This window comes from Camelus dromedarius, chromosome 17 (assembly GCF_036321535.1).
Source record: "Camelus dromedarius isolate mCamDro1 chromosome 17, mCamDro1.pat, whole genome shotgun sequence".
NCBI lineage: Eukaryota > Metazoa > Chordata > Mammalia > Artiodactyla > Camelidae > Camelus > Camelus dromedarius.
In genome coordinates, this window is record NC_087452.1 from 23,497,275 (window position 1) to 23,517,499 (window position 20,225).

General features: G+C 43.5%; 1 protein-coding gene across 8 annotated transcripts in view; it reads left to right on the forward strand.

Moving 5' to 3' along the window:
- The window catches only part of CADPS (calcium dependent secretion activator), a 418,935-nt gene that overhangs the window by 99,329 nt on the left and 299,381 nt on the right, over positions 1-20,225 (forward strand). For all 8 annotated transcript variants that reach the window (XM_064496352.1, XM_064496353.1, XM_064496354.1 and 5 more), the window contains exon 4: positions 6,811-7,143. In XM_064496352.1, the coding sequence (XP_064352422.1) occupies positions 6,811-7,143 (333 nt within the window). The remainder of the gene's footprint in view (positions 1-6,810; positions 7,144-20,225) is intronic.

Sequence of the window (20,225 nt, forward strand, 5' to 3'; positions counted from 1 at the left end):
GTGCCCATCCAGCCTAGTCTGAACCCAGCTGGCCAGCATTCAGGCCTGGACCCAGAGCTGGGCCAGGCTAAAGGGAGAACCAGGCTCCCCGTGGCTCTCGCGAGCGTGCAGGTTTATTTTGTCCTTCCCTGGTGGCCTTGGTTGGCAAAGCGGATCAAGCAGGGCAGGAGATTAATCTTTTAATCTCTTTCATTCTGACTTTGAGGGCTGGGCACTGAGGTGGATGCTCTGAGATCTGGTCCAGCAACTTCATTCTGTTCCCAGAGCCACGGTCCTGAGATATCAGAGAACCCACCCTTTTCTCCAGGGTCCCCACATCTTTCCTAACTCTGAGCTGTTTTAAAACTAATGTGTAAAACATAAGCCCTCCCGTCCTCCATCCTCACCCTCACCTCCCCATCTCCCTGCTAAATTTTGGTTCTTTCACATGCTGGTCCCAACATCAGAGAAAGGAGGTGGTGAAGAGATCTTACCAAAACTTTTCCTCTGAGATCCTGCCTGTAAGGAAACATGGGGGGTGGAGGGGGGGCATCTGGTGGGAAGAGGGAGTGGAGAATGAGGTAGAAGACATAGCGAAACCTGTTGGGAGAACGCTATAGCTGGCATCTGGACTTCCGCCAGGGACACGGCTATGACTGAGTTGGTTTGGTTGTGCTGTGTTTTGATCTGACCCTCTCTACCGAAGTCCTGGTTGGTTTTTGTCAAACTAGTTTTGATGATGAACTAGTCTGGTGATGTATCGGACACGATTCTTCAGTTGCTAGCAACAGAAACTGACTGTGGCTCAGTTAAGCCCTAACAATATTAACAACAACAACAAGAATATCAATGACTGTGGTTGTTTTGATGTTAAAGGAAATAACCAAGCTGAAGACATGATGGAAGCCAGGGCAGCTTAGCTGCGGGAAGCCAGGTAGCAGGAGATAATGGACACCCCTTCGTTGCTGTGAATCAGCTCCAACCCCACCCCGCTCTGAATCTGATCCCCAGAAGGGGAAGTCTGCTTGCCGAGCTCAGGTCCCAACCTACCACTTGGCAAAGGCAGGCCGAGGTCCTGTGATGGACAGCCCACTGAAACTGCGTAGTGACAAAGGCGTGCTCGGACTGAGATTCTGTTATTACAAAGGGAAGGATGGTCGACGGGCAAAAACGGCACGTGTCCTCTGCACAGGGTGACACACGTTTCATCTTTATGATTGAACTTAAAAAAAAAAAAAAAAGTAGATGTCAGGTCATACCTGGCATTTTTCTGAAATAAAGCTTTGTATTTTCTAATAAGCGATACCACTGTAATTCCTCAGTGGCCTTAAAATAGATAAATCCTTAGGAAAAAAGGAACTAGCCATTCTAAAGGCATTCACGCTTGTGGGAAAAGCCAGGCACGGGAGGAAGAGGCAGAGGGCCGGGGGATTATGAGGATGAGTTTGGTGTCTGAAAGATGTGGGGTTGAATCCTAGTTCTGTGCACACTGGCTCTGGGACCTTAGCCATGTCTGAGCCTCAGTTTTTCCATCTGTAACAGGACCTTCCTTGCATAATTGTTCTCAAGATTAAATTACACACACACACACACACACACACTCAAACACACAACCTCACTGTAAATGTAGCAAGTGGAAAGTGCCCCATTGGGAATATATTACGGTTCGAGGAGAAGAATGATGGTGTAGTGCCCGCTCGCTGCGTAGAAATGATAACAGAGAGTTGAAAGTTAGCGAATCAACCCACTCCTTACTTTGGAGCCCGGACACGGGATACGGGAGGTGCAAGGTCAAGGCAGGGGCAAAGGGCATAGGAGGGTCAAGGGAACTGCTTTTGCTCCTAACCTACCCCCACCTACCACCGGTCACGGCCCCGGATCTGTTCTGAAGTCTGCCCAGGATCCCTTCCTTTCTGGTGCTGAATATCTTTAAGATCCAAAGATGCTTTTTATTTTAGAAATTAACCGTGCACCGTGCCTCAGTGACAGTAAAATTTGTAGTTTCCCATGCGGAAAGAAGCTTTAAGTGACTGTGAAAGTAAAACCTGCCAATTATAAGCATAGAAAATGTGGGAGAAAATGTAAATGAGATGGTTTAGAAAAATGCCTGTCATGCCATCATCCATCCTAGACTACCATTATTAATTGTGCACTGTATCTTTCCAGGGATTTTTTTTTTTTTGATGTGTTTATACACATAAAGAGAACTATTTGATTTCCATGTTAAGATGGAAAATCACTAAAAAGTATTACTAACCCACCTGTTTCATTTGCAGTGTGATTTTCAGTCCTGGTCCTCCTCCTGCAAAAGTCACACCTATGACACTCTCTCAAGAGTAAAAAGCTGTATGAACTCTCATATTTCTGAGTCAGGGGTTATGTGTCTGTACCTCAACCCTACTTCACCCTTACCATGCGAAGTCTCTGGTTCAACAGTAAATCACGGACATCTTTTGATGCTCTTAAAAAAAAAAAAGTACCCTTTTTCATGGCTACGTGATATTTTATTTTAAAAATAACAGCTGATTTTTATTACATTCTTACCACAGGTGCCCTGCTTCCCAGTTGACATATATCGAATCCTCACCCAATACTACAAGGGAGGGTTTTGTTTTCTTTAATTTTTTATTTTGGGAGGAGGTAATTAGGTTTGTTTATTTATTGTTTGATTATTTGATTTTTTTAAATGGAGGTACTGGGGATGGAACCCAGGACCTCATCCATGCTAAGCACCTGCTCTAGCACTGAGCTATATGCTCCAAGCCGGGAGGGTTATGATTCCCATTTGAAAAATGAGGAAACTGAAAGTCCAGAAGGATGAAGTAACTTGCCCAGCCAACAAAACTAACTGCTGGTAGAGCCAGGATTTGGTCCCAGGTCATCTGGCACTACAGCTCACTCCGCCCGTCATCGGTGTGTCATTCATTAGTAGCCATCTGGATGTTGTAGTGTTTAAAAAAATCTTACTTACTCTAACCTCTAGGTATTTGTCTTATTTATGTTGAAATGAGATGTTTGGTAGAGCAGGAAAGGCTCCGTCTTGTGTTCTCCACCTGTCAGTGAGGAAGCAGGAGCGGGGCCAGCCTCCCCCCGCACCGTGGACAGTCATTAAGAACCGAGGTGCTGGCGTGTCTCTAAAACAGCCTTGAAGTGGCGGGGCTCTGGCGATGGAGGGAAGGACTGATGGATGAGGTCGAGTCGCTGAACTGACTGCCCTTCACCATTCCGTATTTATTTGTTTATCTTCCCTCTCCCATTATGACCTGTCTGGAAGTTGGCAGAGGAGTAGGGACGACTTATGGATGTGCCATGTCGATCTGTGCCTGGGGTTGAAGTCTCTTCCAACAGCCACCAGGAAATAAAACTGAAAACAAACTCGAAAATACCAGAGAGAGCTCTCAGTACGGGTGCATTTCAGGGGTGGTTTTAAGAGACACACGAGCACGTGGCTGGCCCAGGCCCCACTTCCCTTCTGACAGACAGAGAAGCCAAGACAGATGCGGTGCCTGGAAAATTCGTTTTCTGCTGCCACCTTCTCTCCCCGTGGCCGTTCTGCCTCCCTTGAGCACTTTGCCGTCTCCTCCATCTTCTGCCTCCTTCCTCTGCCCTCTTGACCTGTCACTCCGCTCCTTTCATTCTGGAGCCTGGCAGTCACATCTTCCCTCTGGACGGATGGCACCCTCCACTTTGCAGAGTCCTTTCAGTTTAATCCTTGTCAGAGAAGGCTGGCTGGATGAACCCAGTGTGACAGCGACGGAGCGTGAGGTTGATAGAAGTTAAGTGACTTGTCTAAGGTCACCCACCGGTAACATACTTATCGAGCAGCTACCGTGGACGAAGGAAGGGACTATGGGAAACAGATCATACATACAGGATCCAGGCAGGTAATGTGTGCAGTCATGGATGCCACCTGCCTGGGACCAGTGTGCCAGTATCCTTATTCCTTACCTGCCGCTGTCAGGTCCCATGGAAAATGTAGCCTCAGTCACTTGTTTTAAGAGACCAGTGTATTGTACTTGCTGGTTTCCTCTTTACCTTCTTGCCTTCATCCAGATATAATCTCAGGAGGGTCTCTGCTTTGAGATGTCTGCTTTGTTCGTGTTATTCGTTCACTGATTCCCTCATTTGACATAGTACCATCTATGGGCCAGACATGCCCTGGGCACTTAGAAGTAATAGGGAAAAAACACCTCAACTGCTGCCTTTCTGGGACTTCTAGTCTGGCTGGAGCCTCAGCTCTTAACCAAATAGTCACAAAGACAGATGAGAAATGGCAGCTGTGGAAAGGCTTCGGGGGAAGGGAATATGGTGCTAAGAGCTTGTGATGGGGGCCTGCTCCAGGTCTGGGGGACACTGATATGGACAGCTGGGAGGAGAGTATGACTTCACTGTTGATGGGATGTTTTAAGTCACCTCCGATGATCATTAGAGCCGACAGCCAAGAATTAATCCCTTTGCATCTCCACCACCATCACGACTCACCTGCGCTCCTCCAGGTGCCTCCCGGCTGGCCTCCTGTCTAACTTTCTCTTGGCCCTTTTCAGGGCCAGAGAATATTGTTTTCCACATTAAAGCCAGACAATGTGAATCTGATGGTATCACACCCCAGCTTGAAGCCTTCAATGGCTTCCCAGTGCCCTTCACCACGATTACCCGTATCCTTCATGTGGCCTCCCATGCCCTTGGCCATCTGGCCCCTTCTGCCCATCTTACACTAGCCATTCTCTCACCTCTCATTGCCACAGCCACGCTGGCTTCTCCTTACTTCCTCCGATCCTCGGGGTGTGTACACATATTGCCCCTTCTTATGCTCTCTCTTTTCCTATCTGCTTTTCACATTTCATCTCAAAGGAGGTTTCCTGCAGGAACGCTTTCCTGACTGCATACTGGGATAGATTCCTGGCTCTGGGCACCCATGGAACCAGGTCCTTTCCCCTAGCAGCACTTGTCCCAGATTGTAATGGTATTGGTATGGGGCGATTAGGACGATGTCATGGAGACATGCGGGCCGGATCTGTGTCTGTTTTGCTCCCCAGCGTATCCATGCACCCAGTATGAGCCTCCCGCCTAGCGCGTCCCCAAAGAAAGGGTGAATGGGTTCAGGGAGAAGAGGATAAACCTTACAGCTGAAAAGACAACCTCATAGTTTTATCATCCAACTCCCTCAGCATACAGATAAGAAACTAGAGAATCAGAGAGAGGAGGTGACTTACCCAAGGTCACACAGCAAGTTAGTGGCAAAGCTGGGCTGGGACTGTGGTTTACAGCTCCTGTCACAACGTTCCACTGCCTCTCCAGAAACTTCCTCTTTTGCTTCAAAACTTTGATATTCTTTGAGATCTAGATTTATAATTCAGGCACGGTGTGTTAGGTAGAGAAACTGTCTGCATTACGTATCACAGATTTTCGGGTGAATTCCTTAGCTCGTTAAGGCTCATAAGGCCTGAGGATTCATTTGAAACATTTTTTTTCTATAATTGATTTTTCAATGAACTCTAAGTTCTCAGCTGAGTACCAGTTCCCAGATGCAGTGGAGCGGGACCCTGTGTAGCAAACCCTCAGCCCTCCTTCTTTCTAAATTAGTTCGTTAAATTGACAATCAATGGAGCCCAGCTTCCTAATAGCTCTCCTCCGCAAGGAAGGCTTTGTGATGAAGCAGGAGGACTGAGATGCCTCCCAAGCCATCGCCTAACAAGGGCGTCTTCTGAAATCTGACAGGGGAGTGAACGTTCGTTCTGCCTCCAGAAGGATATTCATGCACCTTCGGAGGTATGACCATGACAGCTTGACGGTGTCAGATGTGTCCTCTCTGTGAATAGGAGGCAGCAGCCTCTCTGCCTTGTATGACACCCCAGAATCACGTAGCTTGTGTCAGCTCCCGAATTGTGGGCGCTGGAGCGAAAGCACACGGTCCTTAATGGATGCTTCATTTCAGGACCCAGGCAGCACCAGCAAAACAGCCGAGGCTTCTGCCCCAGGCAGGGGGGCCCCACAGGAAAGGAAGGAACCAGGGTGAAGCCCAGAGACCTTGCAGCTAGAGTCAGCCAGGTTGAGTTACCAAGAGCAAGTCCCTTCCCCTCTCTGGAGTCTTGGTTTTTCCATCTACAAACTGGGTTCAGTGGAATACCTGCCTCCCTGTTTTCCCTCTCAAAGTGCCAGGCTCTATTCTAGAGACGGATGGTACTTGGAGGAACAGGAAGCACACAGTCCTTGCCCATGTGGAGTTTACATTCTGCGAAGGGGAGACAGGCACTGAATGCATCTTTGCCTAATCCTTGTTCGATTTTAATTGTGATGAGTATCACTGGGAGGATAAAATGAGATGTAAATAGTGAATTGTGTGCTGCATAAAGTGCTACGTACCAGACATCACGCCAGGAACTTGACACATAAAAATAATCGCAACCACAGCAGCCCATATGGCATGAATAGGGGCTACTTTTTAAGTGTTTATCAGAGATTAACTCATCCAGTCCTCTTTTAGAAATACCTGTGCTGGAGAGACTACTGTTATCCCCCATTTTGTAGATGAGAAAACTGAGGCATAAAGAGGTTAATTTGCCAAAAGAAATGCAGCCCCCAAGTGGCAGAGGAAGACGTCTCTATATTATAGGCTGCCTCTCAGGGTGCTTTCATTCTTGCAATAACTTAGTAAGTTCCATTGTGACTCCCACTTTCCAGGTTTGGACACAAAAGCAAAACACATAAGCGGTAGTGGGGCAGGATGTGAGCCACACTGGTGACCCCTGTGATGCCCCGCCCTTAGTCCCAGGGAGTGGGTTCCTCCAGGGCCACCTTCCTAATGTCTGTCCTGGCCCTGTCCTTACTCAGGTTTTCCTGAAGAGCGACCGCGTGGCCCGCATGGTGCAGAGCGGGGGCTGCTCTGCCAACGACTCCCGGGAGGTCTTCAAGAAGCACATTGAGAAGAGGGTGCGCAGCCTGCCCGAGATCGACGGCCTCAGCAAGGAGACGGTGCTGAGCTCCTGGATGGCCAAGTTTGATGCCATTTACCGCGGGGAGGAGGACCCCAGGAAGCAGCAGGCCCGGATGACAGCCAGCGCCGCTTCTGAGCTGATTCTGAGCAAAGAGCAACTCTACGAGATGTTCCAGAACATTCTTGGGATCAAGAAGTTCGAGCATCAGCTCCTGTACAATGCCTGCCAGGTAAGAGGTCTGTCACCTGGACCCAGAGGAGGGCCACGTGATGACTTCTCTGTGCCCTCGGTATTATTGCCTTCATGTGCCGTTTCTTGATTTACAAAAAAAAAAAAAAAAAAAAAAATTTAATTACATTTTACAACTGCCTTGATAAAAGTTGAATATAACCCAGGCTAGACTATATTCGGGTTTTTCTTCTGATTTTTAAAAGAAATTTTGTGAGCTCCTAAAAGTCTCATGGGCCTGGGAACTGCGTGTGTCGTGTCGAACGGGTAAATTAGCCCATGCGTCAAAAATGCCAAAAGATCAAAATGATGAATTTTTTTTAAAAAGATGCTTTGTCCTTAAAATAGGTGGTATTTACCATTTGAAGGGCTTGTACTTCCTCAGTTGGGAATTAGATTTAGACAATTGGATTTAGAACCTGGTCATGAACAGTAATTATTTCAAGCAGAAAGTTTCTAGAAGACCTGAGTGTGCCATTCCCACGGGTTAGTCACATCGTTGATCTCCCAGTGGATGTGAGGTGTCTGGCTGAGACTCCGCTTGGGTCCACTCCAAAATGGGCTTACATTTTCCTCTGGATCAGAGTTCGGGGGAGTGAAGTACCCTATCTTTTCATTTCTAGCGAACCTTTCCCCATTATAGTCCTTTATTTAACAAGTATTTATTGTGCGCCTACTTTGCGGTCTTGGCCAGTTTCACTGAGTGTCACCTGGTAGCATTTTTCAAAGGCCCATTTCCAGTGCCCTCCTAGAGAGTCTGGCTCTGCATTCTCAGGGCTGGGCCCGGGAATCTGCATTTTAAACAAGGGCCTGCCTTCCTGATAATTTTACAACCCCCTTTACCTTTTAAAAGCCATTATAGAAATTCCATTGTGCCCTGGTTTCCCTGCACCAACTCTGTCCCTAAAGTTGGTTAAGTAAAGACACTATAGTGTATTGACTAAGAGTTGTTCCTTGCTCAGAATCAGACGGGCCTAGGTAAATCTTAATAAGCTTCCTCACGAAGTTTGAGGCCTGGGGAGTTAGTTAACTTCCCTGACATGAGCTTGGAATGAAATTGTTACAAGAATGCACGTGTATAAATCCCAGAGCAACACAGGACACTTTATAAATGGTAGCAGTGAAAATATAGTCTACCGGAAGAGGCAAAAAGTCAACAGACAGCATCAGAACCGTGTCCTAAACGTTTAACATAAGAACTATGGGATTTTGAGGCTTACTTCTCCCTACCTCCATGGATGCGCCCCCAGTTCATGGCACCATCATCTTTTACCCTGATGACCACGGTGTCTCCTCAAACGGTAACCCTGCCTCCCCTCGTGCCCCTGGTACTGCACCCCTCACACACCAGCCAACATGATTTTTTTTAAATGTCAATTGACTCATGCCACTTATGTGCCTAAAATTCCGTCACCCTTAGAATGACATCCCCACTCATCACTAAGGCTTGAGGCAGTACGGGAACCAGCCCGGGTCCTACCGCTTTCCCTGCATGCTTAGTCACCGGCCGCCTTTCTGGGACACATCACATTGGTTCTGGGCCGTTGCATTCGCTTTTCTCTCAATTCAGAATGCTCTCTGCCAAGACCTTTGCATGACTGGTACAGCTTAAATGTCAACATCTCCAAGAGGTTTTCCAAGACCACCCTATCTAAACTTCTCCCCGGCTTCACACCTCACTAAGTCACTCTCTTTCCCATTCCCCTGTTGTATTTTTTTTTTCACAGCCTTTACCACTATTTTCCATTTCTCATTCCCCCTTTTTTTTTAATCTATTATCTGCCTCACTCTCTCCACCCGTCCTTTACCAAAATGTTGGCCTCATCAGGGTGGGAATTCATCTGTGCTTTAGTGCTAATATTTCTAATGCATGAAACAATTCTTGGCCCATAGTGGGTGTCCAGTAAATGCCTACTGAATTAATAAGTGGAAGATGGCAGATTGTTTTAACTGGTGGGTAGGGTCTCACTATCAGACATCATAGCTTACCCAGAAATTTCTGGATGTTTCAGTAAGGAGGAATCTGTTTAGCATTTCATAATATAATATATATTTTACATTCAAAGGTACACCTGACACTCTATGTAGCCCACTTCAGTTCAGAACACTGACTGCCTGCCTGAAGGTAGAGAGTTTCTTTGATGGGTAAGGAAGTATTCTGAAATTCTCAAATAAGTCTCAATGTGCAATTCAATTCAGTTGTTCTTTTTAATTAAAATATTACTGCATTCCATGTGGCACTTGTAGAATGGGGTGGCATCACCATCCACCACCACCATCTTCTCTACCGCAAGAAGATGGGTTGTCATAGCTTCAAAAAGACGGATGATCACCCACACTGGGGTTATAGGTACAATGGAAATTTATAGAGATAGTGCCTGCTAGTAACACATTAAGTGATTCTAGGGATTAATATTTTTCTTATGGCAATAGCTACTTCATTGTGCATCTTTTCTGTTCTTGCTCAGCCATCACCGTCATTGGAATTAATCTTAGTGCTGTGCCATTTCTGATCTTGGTGGCTTTGAACTTGTTGACTAGAGTTAAGTGGCAGGACCATATTTTACTCTTTTCTTCTAAAAAAAAAAAAAAGAATTAATTTGACTCATATTTTCAATACCCTTTTCTATGAGTTAGTAAAAAAAAATACAATAATATAAAAGAATAATGTTATCTCTCCCCCAAATGATTAGCCTCTTAACTAAAAGAGAATTATAAGAAATATAAAGGAAATACTGCTTGGGACAGTGATAGGTAAGACATTTAGTATTATATTTTGTACTTAAATCTACATCTGGTTGTTGCTTCAGTGCTTTTACGTCAGTAGAAATTAGGACAAAGAGCATATGCAGGTCATTCACAAAAGAAGAAACACGAATTAATTCTGTACGTATGATTATTTTTAAGTCCCATGTCTTTAGCAATCTGAGTTATATAATTGTATTGATAAACACTAAAAGTATTTTAAAAGAAATATAACATCGGTCTATTTGTGGCAGAAGTGGGTTTTCTCATAACCTACCAGTGGGATAGCTTATTATTGTAAACTTTCTGTAGAATAATCTGGTCATTTACAGCAAACTACCTTTGTAACGGGCAAGCCTTTGAATCTGGCAGCTCTGCCTTTCGGAAGTTGCTCTACGTAAATGCTCAGAGATGGGTACAAGAGGATTAAGTCTAGAGATGTTCATTGCAGCATTTTATATGACAGTGAGAAAACCGAAGCAACTTTAATTCCCAACAGTAGGAGATTAATTAACTAGATTTTGATTTAACCATATGAGAAAACACTCTCCAGCCATTAAAGTAGTTGTTGAAGAAGGAAGCTTACCGCATGGGAAAAGATTCATTAGATATTTATACGTGGAAAATGAGGCTATGAACCAGAGTTTGAAGACATACTCTCATTTTTAAGGAAAAACGTACTGGATGGGTAAAAAAATAAAATTGTAACTGTCTATCTTTAGGGATAGCATGATGGTTGATTTTTACGATTTTCATTTGTGCTTTCCTGTGCGTCTAAATTTTTTGCCTTAAGCATATAGGTATTTTATAAATAGAAACAAACAGCAAAAATCGCAGCCAAAAAACTATCAAAACAATGAGGGAAGAAGAATGTTATCTTCAGCATTGTATTCTTGACTTCAGCCATTAGTGTATCACCTAATGATTTTTGCCATTAAACCAACTCCTAGCTCACTTTTAAAACCTATCTTTATCCTTAGAAGTCATATATGTGAAATGACAGTTTTGATGTACTAGGTTTTTTTTTTTTAAACAATATGCGTTAACGTGAAACATAATCATTAAAATAGAAGCTTTTCGTCCGTCTGCCTCTTAGATCATGTCACATCACCAGTGATGTGATAAGCATGGTTGTGGTGACCAGTGCCCCAAAATACTGACGTTGGTGGGACAGATCCCTCTGACACCATCCCTGGAAATTAGCCCCCGACCGACCAGAACAGCGTTCCCCTGAAGTCTGTACTGCTCCCGCCCTGCAGTCAGGATTCAGAAATTACAGATTGACTCGCTCACTTTCTCGTAGATTATACTCAGCCTGGCAGAACTCTCTCAGCTCACAGGAGCAGAGATACAGAACTGAACATCGTATGACTTGGATTCTCACCCTGTTTAAGTTGTCTTTTGTTGTTTCCTATTTTCTGGACCTCCTTCTTCTGAGACAGAGCAGTTTGTAGGTGCTTCTAAATCCGGCGATGAGCAATGTTTCTCTGAATGCATATCGACATTTTAGGGGAAACTGTAATCCGATTTCTGGGGCAGCTTTCTGATGGTTCCTGTGATGTCTCTCTGAGGTGCTGCCAGTTTTCATCTCAGATGAGAAATGAAGTTTAACAAAGAGTGACTCTATCAGTCACGTATCAGTTGTCTGTCGTAACATGAGCCATGTCTCTCAAAAACATTTTTTTAAAAGCAAGGAGCCGTAACATATGTCTCCATTTTTATGCACAGAATTTAAGGTTGAATTTGTTTATTTGAGATGGCATGGTCATATCTCAGAGAACAGTTTGCTCATACTCAACATAGTAATCCATGTAAAGTAGCCTTTATTATGAAATCAGTGTTGTTCTTATTTTCCTAAACTCTTGAGAGGAAGCCGTCAATTATGTAGCTATTTGAACATGTGAATGGAATTCCAGACCTAACTTTAAAAAAAGTAGGATAACCTCTTTGAGAATGGGTGGTATCAGCTGAGGAATGAGACTCACACAGATATGCTTTCCATTTTCATAAAGTGCAAAGATGACAATGATGATGATATTTTAAAAGTTTAAAAAACGCAGTGCACCATTATCCCTCATTCCTTTCAGTCGCTTCCAAATCTTGAGTCCATTTGAGGCCCAGTTAGGTATACCAGATAGCTGCTACTTCCTACCCCTCTGCTTAAGCCAGTGAGTTAGTTTTAACTGTTTGGTTCTCAAATGTGTGGACATTTCCTCTTGAAAAACACCTCTGAGGTGTGTTTTAGAAGGAGGCCAGTCTACATTTCCCCATAGTTTAAAATAAAGATGAATTCTTCCTGGGGCAGCAACCCGGCTAATGTCCAAGGGGCTTTGGATGAGTACAAATTAAGAAAGTTAGTTGTTTCTTGGTGTTTCAGTTTTGCTCTCTGAGAAGGCATTTCTTGCTGTGCTGTTACTGATCTCATTTGTCCCTCCTGGAAACATCAGTAGTATGACTCTAACCTTTCCTGAGCTATCGTTTGTGCCTCCTGGGCAGCAGGGGTAACATGCTCCAACTAATTGAAGATGACAGTATTCTCTTCGTTTATCATCTCTGAATTTCTAGAGGTTGTTCACAAAATCCAGAAGACTTGACTGGAGGCACCTGGGATACAATTTCCCAATCTATGAGCATCTTTGCATTTTCAATATTAAGTCCCCCACCATTGCGGAACTGCTCATTTCCTTCACATTTCCTTTCCTTTCCTCCCAACTGTCAACAATGTGGCCTTTGACGAGGTGGTTATGTTATTATAGGGCTCCGTTCCTTGGTCTTGATTAACACTTGGTACTTTTCCAAACATTTTATTAGACTCTGAAATCTCAAATTATCAGCTTTCAGCTGTGATCTGGATTACTGGGTCATACCTGTACCTCATTATGGAGCCTTTTGTCTCTCCACGGGTACGTATCGTTTTTTCCTAATCCCGAAATTTCCAGTAGATCTGTTGTGTGAGAATTTGCTTCTTGGCCAGGCTCTATTTCTTAATCACTTTCCTTAGCCCTCCGACACCAGTACGGTTCTTTGTACATAATGGTCTTTCAATGAACGTCTATTGAAGGAGTGTTTTCAAATCTGAGGAGGTGGAAATGGCAGTCTAGTATTAAACACCTTTATTTAGCAAGAAACTTTTACTATTCATGAATTCCTTCCTTCCTTCATTCATTCAACGGATGTTTTAAGTGTGTGCTGGGCACTAAGCACCACATGTGGGTACTGGGATACAGCCCCGGGGCTGTCCTGTTTTCGTCATAGAATAGCCTGTGTTTACCTTCCGTCCATCCTCCTCCCTGCTCACCACAACACGACTGCCAATGACTGTCGCTTTTTCCTACTTGTATTTGTTTTCATTGTATTGCCACAACTTAGTGACTTAAGAGAATACCCATTTATTACCTCACAGATTTGTAGATCAGAAGTCAGGCGTCACTTAGTTGGGTTTTCTGATCAGGGACTTATCAGAGCTGGAATTAAGGATCTGACTGGGCTGTGTGCTCATCCACTGGCTCAGCAAGGAAGGCTCTGTTCCCAGGATCCCTCATTTTGTTGATGCATCGCATAACCTTGCCGCCATAAAAAGTCTTCAAAGCCAGCAACAGAGAGAGAGAACGTCTCTGATGCTTCCAGTCTCTGATTTCTATACCCTCTTTCAAAAGCATCGCCTGATTAAGTTTGGCCCATGCAGGATAATCATTCTTCCCTATCAAAGTCAACTGATGTAGGACTCCATCCTCTCAAGGGGAGGAGACTACAGGGTAGGGCGTGACTGGGTATCAGTCTAGGGTTTCTGCCCCAAGTGTTCTTCCCCCATCCCACTGCTGTTCATAGAACTCCTTCAAGTAGCAATTTAAATGTAACCTTTTAAGCGAAGCCCCACCTTTATCATTCAGCCTAAAATAGGCTTCTTGTTTTGTTGTGGTTTTTTTTCTGTAGCAGTGCCTTGTTAATTATACCATCGCGGAACTTCACACAGTCCGAAATTACCTTGCATGCTATTCAGCCCCGCTCCTGACCATCTCTTTGAGAGCAAGGACCATGTCTGTTGCATTCACCACTGTACGGCCAACACTTAGCACAATGCTGGGCACAAAATAGATGTTCATCCAAATACTGACTAAATCAGTAAATGCAAAGGCCACGGCATTTCTGGTCTCCTGAGGCGTAAGTGCCCATAGCCACAAAGATGTGTGTTGGGTCTTTTGTCTCTGGTTAGGTAAAGTGCACAATGGAACGGGCATGTCGATCTGAGACCTGAATGGACCTGCCGATTCTTCGTTTTTATACTGTGGTTCACGGTCTGTGTCTCTAGCCATAAAGTTTCCCTCCATTCACGCTCAGCCTGTCTCTCCCATCAGAGGGCTGAGAAAAATAAAAGGTACAGAAATTAAATCTTGCCTTTCCAAGGTCACACGCTGCCTCTAACAGTCTTTAGATCCTTGATGGACTGCTGGTTTTCAAGGGCTTTGCTTGCCAGATGTCCTTTAATTTCAGCATTCTTCGGACATGGAAAGAGATGAAGATGCATACACCATATGAACATGTTCTACTCTGTTACCAGGAGCAAAATTAGAGGGCGTTAAAGATGTGGAGGGCACAGGGCCAGACAGCAGTATTTAATTTCCCGGAGCAGCAATTTTCAGATGACCCTGTCGTGACTTTTCATGGTGGAATCATCAGAAAATTCTTTCTTCTCTATCGGTTCTTCCTAGAATATGTAGCCAGATATTTCTGTCTGCCTGCACCTGCTGTTATGGAGAGACGGACTGCAATGGAAAGTTGAAGTTGAGAGGCAGTGGGTACCCTGCATCTGAGGGACGGGGAATTCGGTATTTTCTATGCAGGCTTCAGAACCGCTCAGACATTTGAGGAAGCTCTTCCCTTTGTTGTCAAAATGGAATCATAAATATGCTCCTTTATTTGAAGTCTTTTCATAAGCACTGAACCACAAAATTGTAATCAGAGGTGGCAAAGAGGTACACTTCCAGAAAAGGACGTACAGAAACAGTGCTTTCTGCTTCTGCCACCTTTCCCCCAATGACGGAAGCTATCACAGACCATCCAACGCAGCGATGCAAACGGAGATAGTTTACAAGTCTTCTGACATATTTCGCCAGCCCAGGCTCCCCATTGTAATCATTTGAATTTACCTTTTTCTTCTTCTTCAATGATGCAGACCTGCAGTTAGCCGAAACTCGGATAATAGAGCGTAGTGCGCCGATTAAATTTTGTTGTTAACCTTTTTATGTTTTAACCCTTTCTGAAAATATGCATAAAATATCATGGTCCTCTTTCCTGCCCAGCCAGTGAGTGAACCTGCATGTCTTTCATGGTGGCCTTTCAATCACAGGCGACCTCCCGTCTGTGTCCTGACTTCCCCTTCAACAGTCATCATGCCCTTTCCAGATATGAAGGGTTGACCACGTGCCAGGCACTAAACCCAGTGCTTTACATATATTATCATATTTAATCCTCATAATAAGTCTGTAAGCCAGATATTTTTATCCACATTTTAATAAGCAACTTAGAAAAGAGAGAGAAGCAGAAGTTAAACAATGTTTCCAAGGTCAAACATCCAGTCAGCAACAGAATCAGAATTTGAACTCAAGGTGGGATCACCTGAAAATCAGCTCTTTAACACAATTGCTGAAAATAGTGGTGATTTTCTATCGATATAGAAGGTTCCAGAGAGTAAGCAGAAAGTCTGTCGATCCTGCCAATTTTCTAGGAAGACAGGTATGTGTGTTTTTCGCTCAATCTTTTAGGAGTCTCCTTTTATATAGCCTGCTCTTTTTTTCTCCTAAAATTTGTGGGAGGAAAAGAAAGGTCAGCTAAGTTCTGTGTATTTTCTAACTATGATTTTGATGGGTGTGTCTTTTTTCAGGGGTGACCAATTAGATTCGTGTTTGATTCACTCATTTAGGTTCTACCATATCAGTACAAGCATTTTCCTGATTTCATTTTTGAAAACGTGCTTAAAGCCCCACAGTGTCTGGAGGATGGCTAAGAACAGGAAATGCTTGTCCTTCTTGTCTTGTCCTTGCTAGTGTGTGATCCAGCCCACTGGGTGACTTGAACACGTGACTGCTTCGCGTCCCATAATGTGAGCACCTTCTGCTGGGGCTCCGTGACCCCAGAATTAGAACAGAGTTGCTCTTTGGAGAAAGAACCCCCACAAAAGCATGCATGAACAGTCACATTACAAAGGTTTGAAGTGAAGAATTAAACCAGGGCGTGGTTATTATTTTAGGCTTTGTGAGTCCTGCAGCCTGTGTAAGCAACTACTTAATTCTGTCACTGTAGCAAAAGTAGCTTTGGACAATATGCAGTGGGGTGGGCATGGTGATCTGTGTTCCGGTAAAACCTTCTTTACGAAATCAGGCAGCTGGCAGATTTGACTCATGGGCTGCAATTTGTCAACCCCTGAGTTAAATAATATGTCACATCATAACAAAGAATTCTTTACTTTCCAAAAAGTTGCCCGGTGAGTATAAGCTGTAACCTTTTCAGCCCAAAAGGTTTTCACATGAAACTTAGCCCATCCGTTCTGTGGACAGTGGGAAGTGACGGTGGTTTGCGATCTTGGCACTGGAGATAGTCATTACTTAACGCTGAAGTCAAGTGTGTGCTGTCCGTTTCTTTGTAGCCATTACGGTCTCTTTGTCATTTTGATTGGTTAATTTCTATAAGAGAAAAGTACATTTTAATTAAAAAAAAAAGTTAACATTGGGGTTACCTTACCACTGTGCATCTTGTACAGGTCACTTAACTTCCTGAAGTATCAGTGTGCTTATCCGTAGAATGGGAATAACAACAGAATGTGCTTTACTGCAACTATTGTGATGCAGTGATAAGGTACTAAATAAATCACTGAGCACCATGCTTGGTATATACACATTTAAAAAAATTTTTAAACTATCATTATTATTTATTATTTATGATTACTGCCACTTGAGCCAAGATTTTGTTCATAATTAGGGTTGGTCTTTATAGAATTTCACAGCTAAAACCTTCAGCATTGTTATAATTTAACTCCCGTGTCCTACAGAAATTAAACATTGAACACCATTGGTTGAAAAATAGGACACTAAAGTTACAGAGATTTGGGTTTGCTTTTTGACTCTGCTACTTACTGTGTGTTCATGAGCCAGACACATAACCTCTCTGAGCCTCACCTTTTGCGTATATGAAGCAAGAATATTGATAGTACCCATCTAGTAAGATGGTTGATGCTATTATTATTAGCCACCATTAATGAATCTCATTCTTGTGTCTTAAGGAAGTTCCATTCTGATAAATAATGATGTTTAGGATTGGGCTAGTTCTCTGAAATTCGTTCTTGAAATCAAACAATTAATCGAATCATGCTAAGGAAAAATCTGCAGAAGCCTAACGCAAGGTCCTTGCTTTCAAGAATTATACAGTGTAGTTGAAGGAACAAAACTGATAGGTAGGCAAAATCCATCCATAATACAAAGTTAATATATGACAAAGCAGTCAGTTGCAATGTATGGGGGCAGCCTGATATGGTAGAGATAACCATGTTTACAGACCCATCTGGGTATGAATCCAAGCTCAGTTACTTATCATCTATTTAACCTTTAGCAACTTCATTAACTTCTCTATAAAGCAAGGATATTAACAGCCACCAGGGAGAAACAAGAGCCTGCCATGTGCTAGAGATTCAGTAAACAGTAGCTTGAGTTGGTCACGGTAGTTAGTGGCAAAGGTGATGGGACAGTGGGAGTGATGGCACAGGGGTGTAAGCTTCGACAGCTGAAGGACGTGGAAATCTCAGATGACAGTGGGATTTGATTGGTCAGGAACCACTCCGTGTGGAGGTACCAGGTGAGTTGGGTTAGAATGATGAGGATAGAGTTTAGGCTGAATGAGGAGAGATTATCTGAGATGTCCACTATCATTTTTTTTTGTAACAGTCCAGAGAAGAGAAGAAATATTGTCATAAGGATAACAGGGTTGATTCAATAATTGGTTCCAAATTTTCACTCACTTTTATTTAGAATTAAACATCCTGCTATGCTTTATGGTCATTGAGTAAATTTATCCACATTTTAACTTTGGGTCCAGGCATCAGATTTGCTTTGTTGATAGACTATTAGCAGAGTTGAAAAGCACAGGGTGTGAAATGTCCTTGTGTATGTGGTTTTGCTGCCATTGCACTTTGGTGATCTTCCAAGAGAAGAACATGCCTCAGGTTCACTCCTGAACACTATTCCAGCCTGGGCCTCAGTATAATAACACATGAAACAGAATTGAATTGAACTCACATAGTGGAACCAAGTCCAGCCAACCCTCAGTCTAAAGCAACCCAGAGTCATAACTTATAGCAAAGTCTAGTCTAGATCAGCAGAACCCCAGGCCACCTCACAGACCTATGAACATGACAACAAATGTTTATTTGTGTAAGTTACTGAGTTTGGGGGCGATTTGTTATGCAGCATTACTGTGGCAATAGCTGACCAGCACAAACATTGAAAATAAGTATACATTATAAGTAGCAGATCACCAATAAGATACACTATATACCGTGTAACTGTATCTTACAGAACCTCAAGTTGAGTGGGCTTCTGTATTAACTACTGACCTTTCTTTAGCATTTCAACTACTGAATCCAGAATCTCCGCTCTTGCCCTTCTCAATTTTCTGTTTTCAACCTAAGTTGAACTTTTCAAGACTATACTGATGTGCTGGCTTCCTGGTATCATTGCTAATTTAAAGGGCTCCTTCTACAAAATTGGAAAGAAGGAGAAGATAGGTTGGCTGGGGTAAATATTTGAGAAATAAAGCTTCATGGTTTTACCCATTATCCAAGAGTGAGGGTAGAGTCTGAACAGTTTTGGGAACTGGGCAAGTGAACAAGAAATCTGAGATCCCTCTTGATTAAAAAAAGGCCAAGGAAACTTAGTAAGGATTGTTAGAAATGTGCAAAGCCCTTGCCCTTTAAGGGGTGCATGTATCTTACCATGTATTTTAGCGTTGCCATGATGCCTGTGTCCATCGGCTATTGCTACATAATGACCCTCAAACTCAATAGCTTCAAACAGTAAGCATTTATTATTGCTCACAAGTCTGTGCATGAGCTGGGTGGCTTCTCCAGGCTTGGGCTCACTTAGGTATTATCAGCAGTGAGTCTGGTGGGAAGTTCAGTTCTCTTTTGGGATGAGTTGGCTGTAGATTGATTATGATGACTTCAGCTGGGACGACCTGGTTATCCTCCATACACTCTCGCTTCCTGGACTCCTTCATGTGACTGCTAGACAGGGTGCTAAGCAAGGGGATGAAAGAGGAAAAAGCCTCTGGAAGTCTTAGTTCAGATCTGTCACACTGTCACTTCTCTTGGCCGAAGTAAGTCACAAGTTCAGCCAGGATTCAAAAGGAGGAGAAGCAGACTCCCTCTCTTGACCAAAGGAGCTGCGAAGTCACATTCCACGTGGCGTGGCTCCAACCAGAGTGAAGGGTTGTGGACACTTTTGAATCGACCACAGCTGTTGTTCACATCATTGTTTTTGACACATCCTAGAATTCAACCGTTTAAACCAATGTATGTCCAACATACTTTTCCCACTTCTTTTAATGAACAGGCAGTAATAATATTTTTATTGCTGTAGTGAAAATAAATAACAATTGCGCCTGAAGATCATTGACCTCTCCTAAGGAAACATGAAGTAGAATTTTTAAATGTGGAAGCATTTCTGTACTCAGGAAACTATTAGCAAATGCAGAAAGATCAGGTCGATAATGTTTTCAATTAGCAGCTGGGAGAGTCATCAACTTTTTATCATCATTTCAAATGCCCTTCAGAGAAAAGGATGTATCTTCTCTTCTGATCCTTTTGTTGCTGAGAAGCATTCACCACTCCATTATGTTGCTCTGAGATAAATAGGCGTTGCTTTTCCATCTTAAAGTACTGTCTTGATTGTCATAAAATCAGCAAAACCTCATAAAACAGTGGGGTGAGAGTGAACTTAGGTGTGTAAGACTGGATGCACCATTCGTGATAAAAACAGCATTCAGTCATGCATTTATCCAACATCAATGGAATGTCTATCATACGCGAGATACTGTTCTAGAGACTGAGGATACAGCCGTGAAAGTAACAGGCAAGATTCCTCGCCTCAAGAAACTGCCATTTAGTGGGCAAGGCAGGGCAGGGTCCGTGTGCACATGACTGAAGCTATCTCACGTTCAACGCATTCCTGCATACCCACTGGCCAAGTTAAAAGTAACTTACCATGAAGTTGGGGCCTCAGCCTCTCCTCCTGGCCCAAACATAGAGTAACCATTTTCTGCTTTTGCTGTTTATTCTTTCAGTGCATTTCT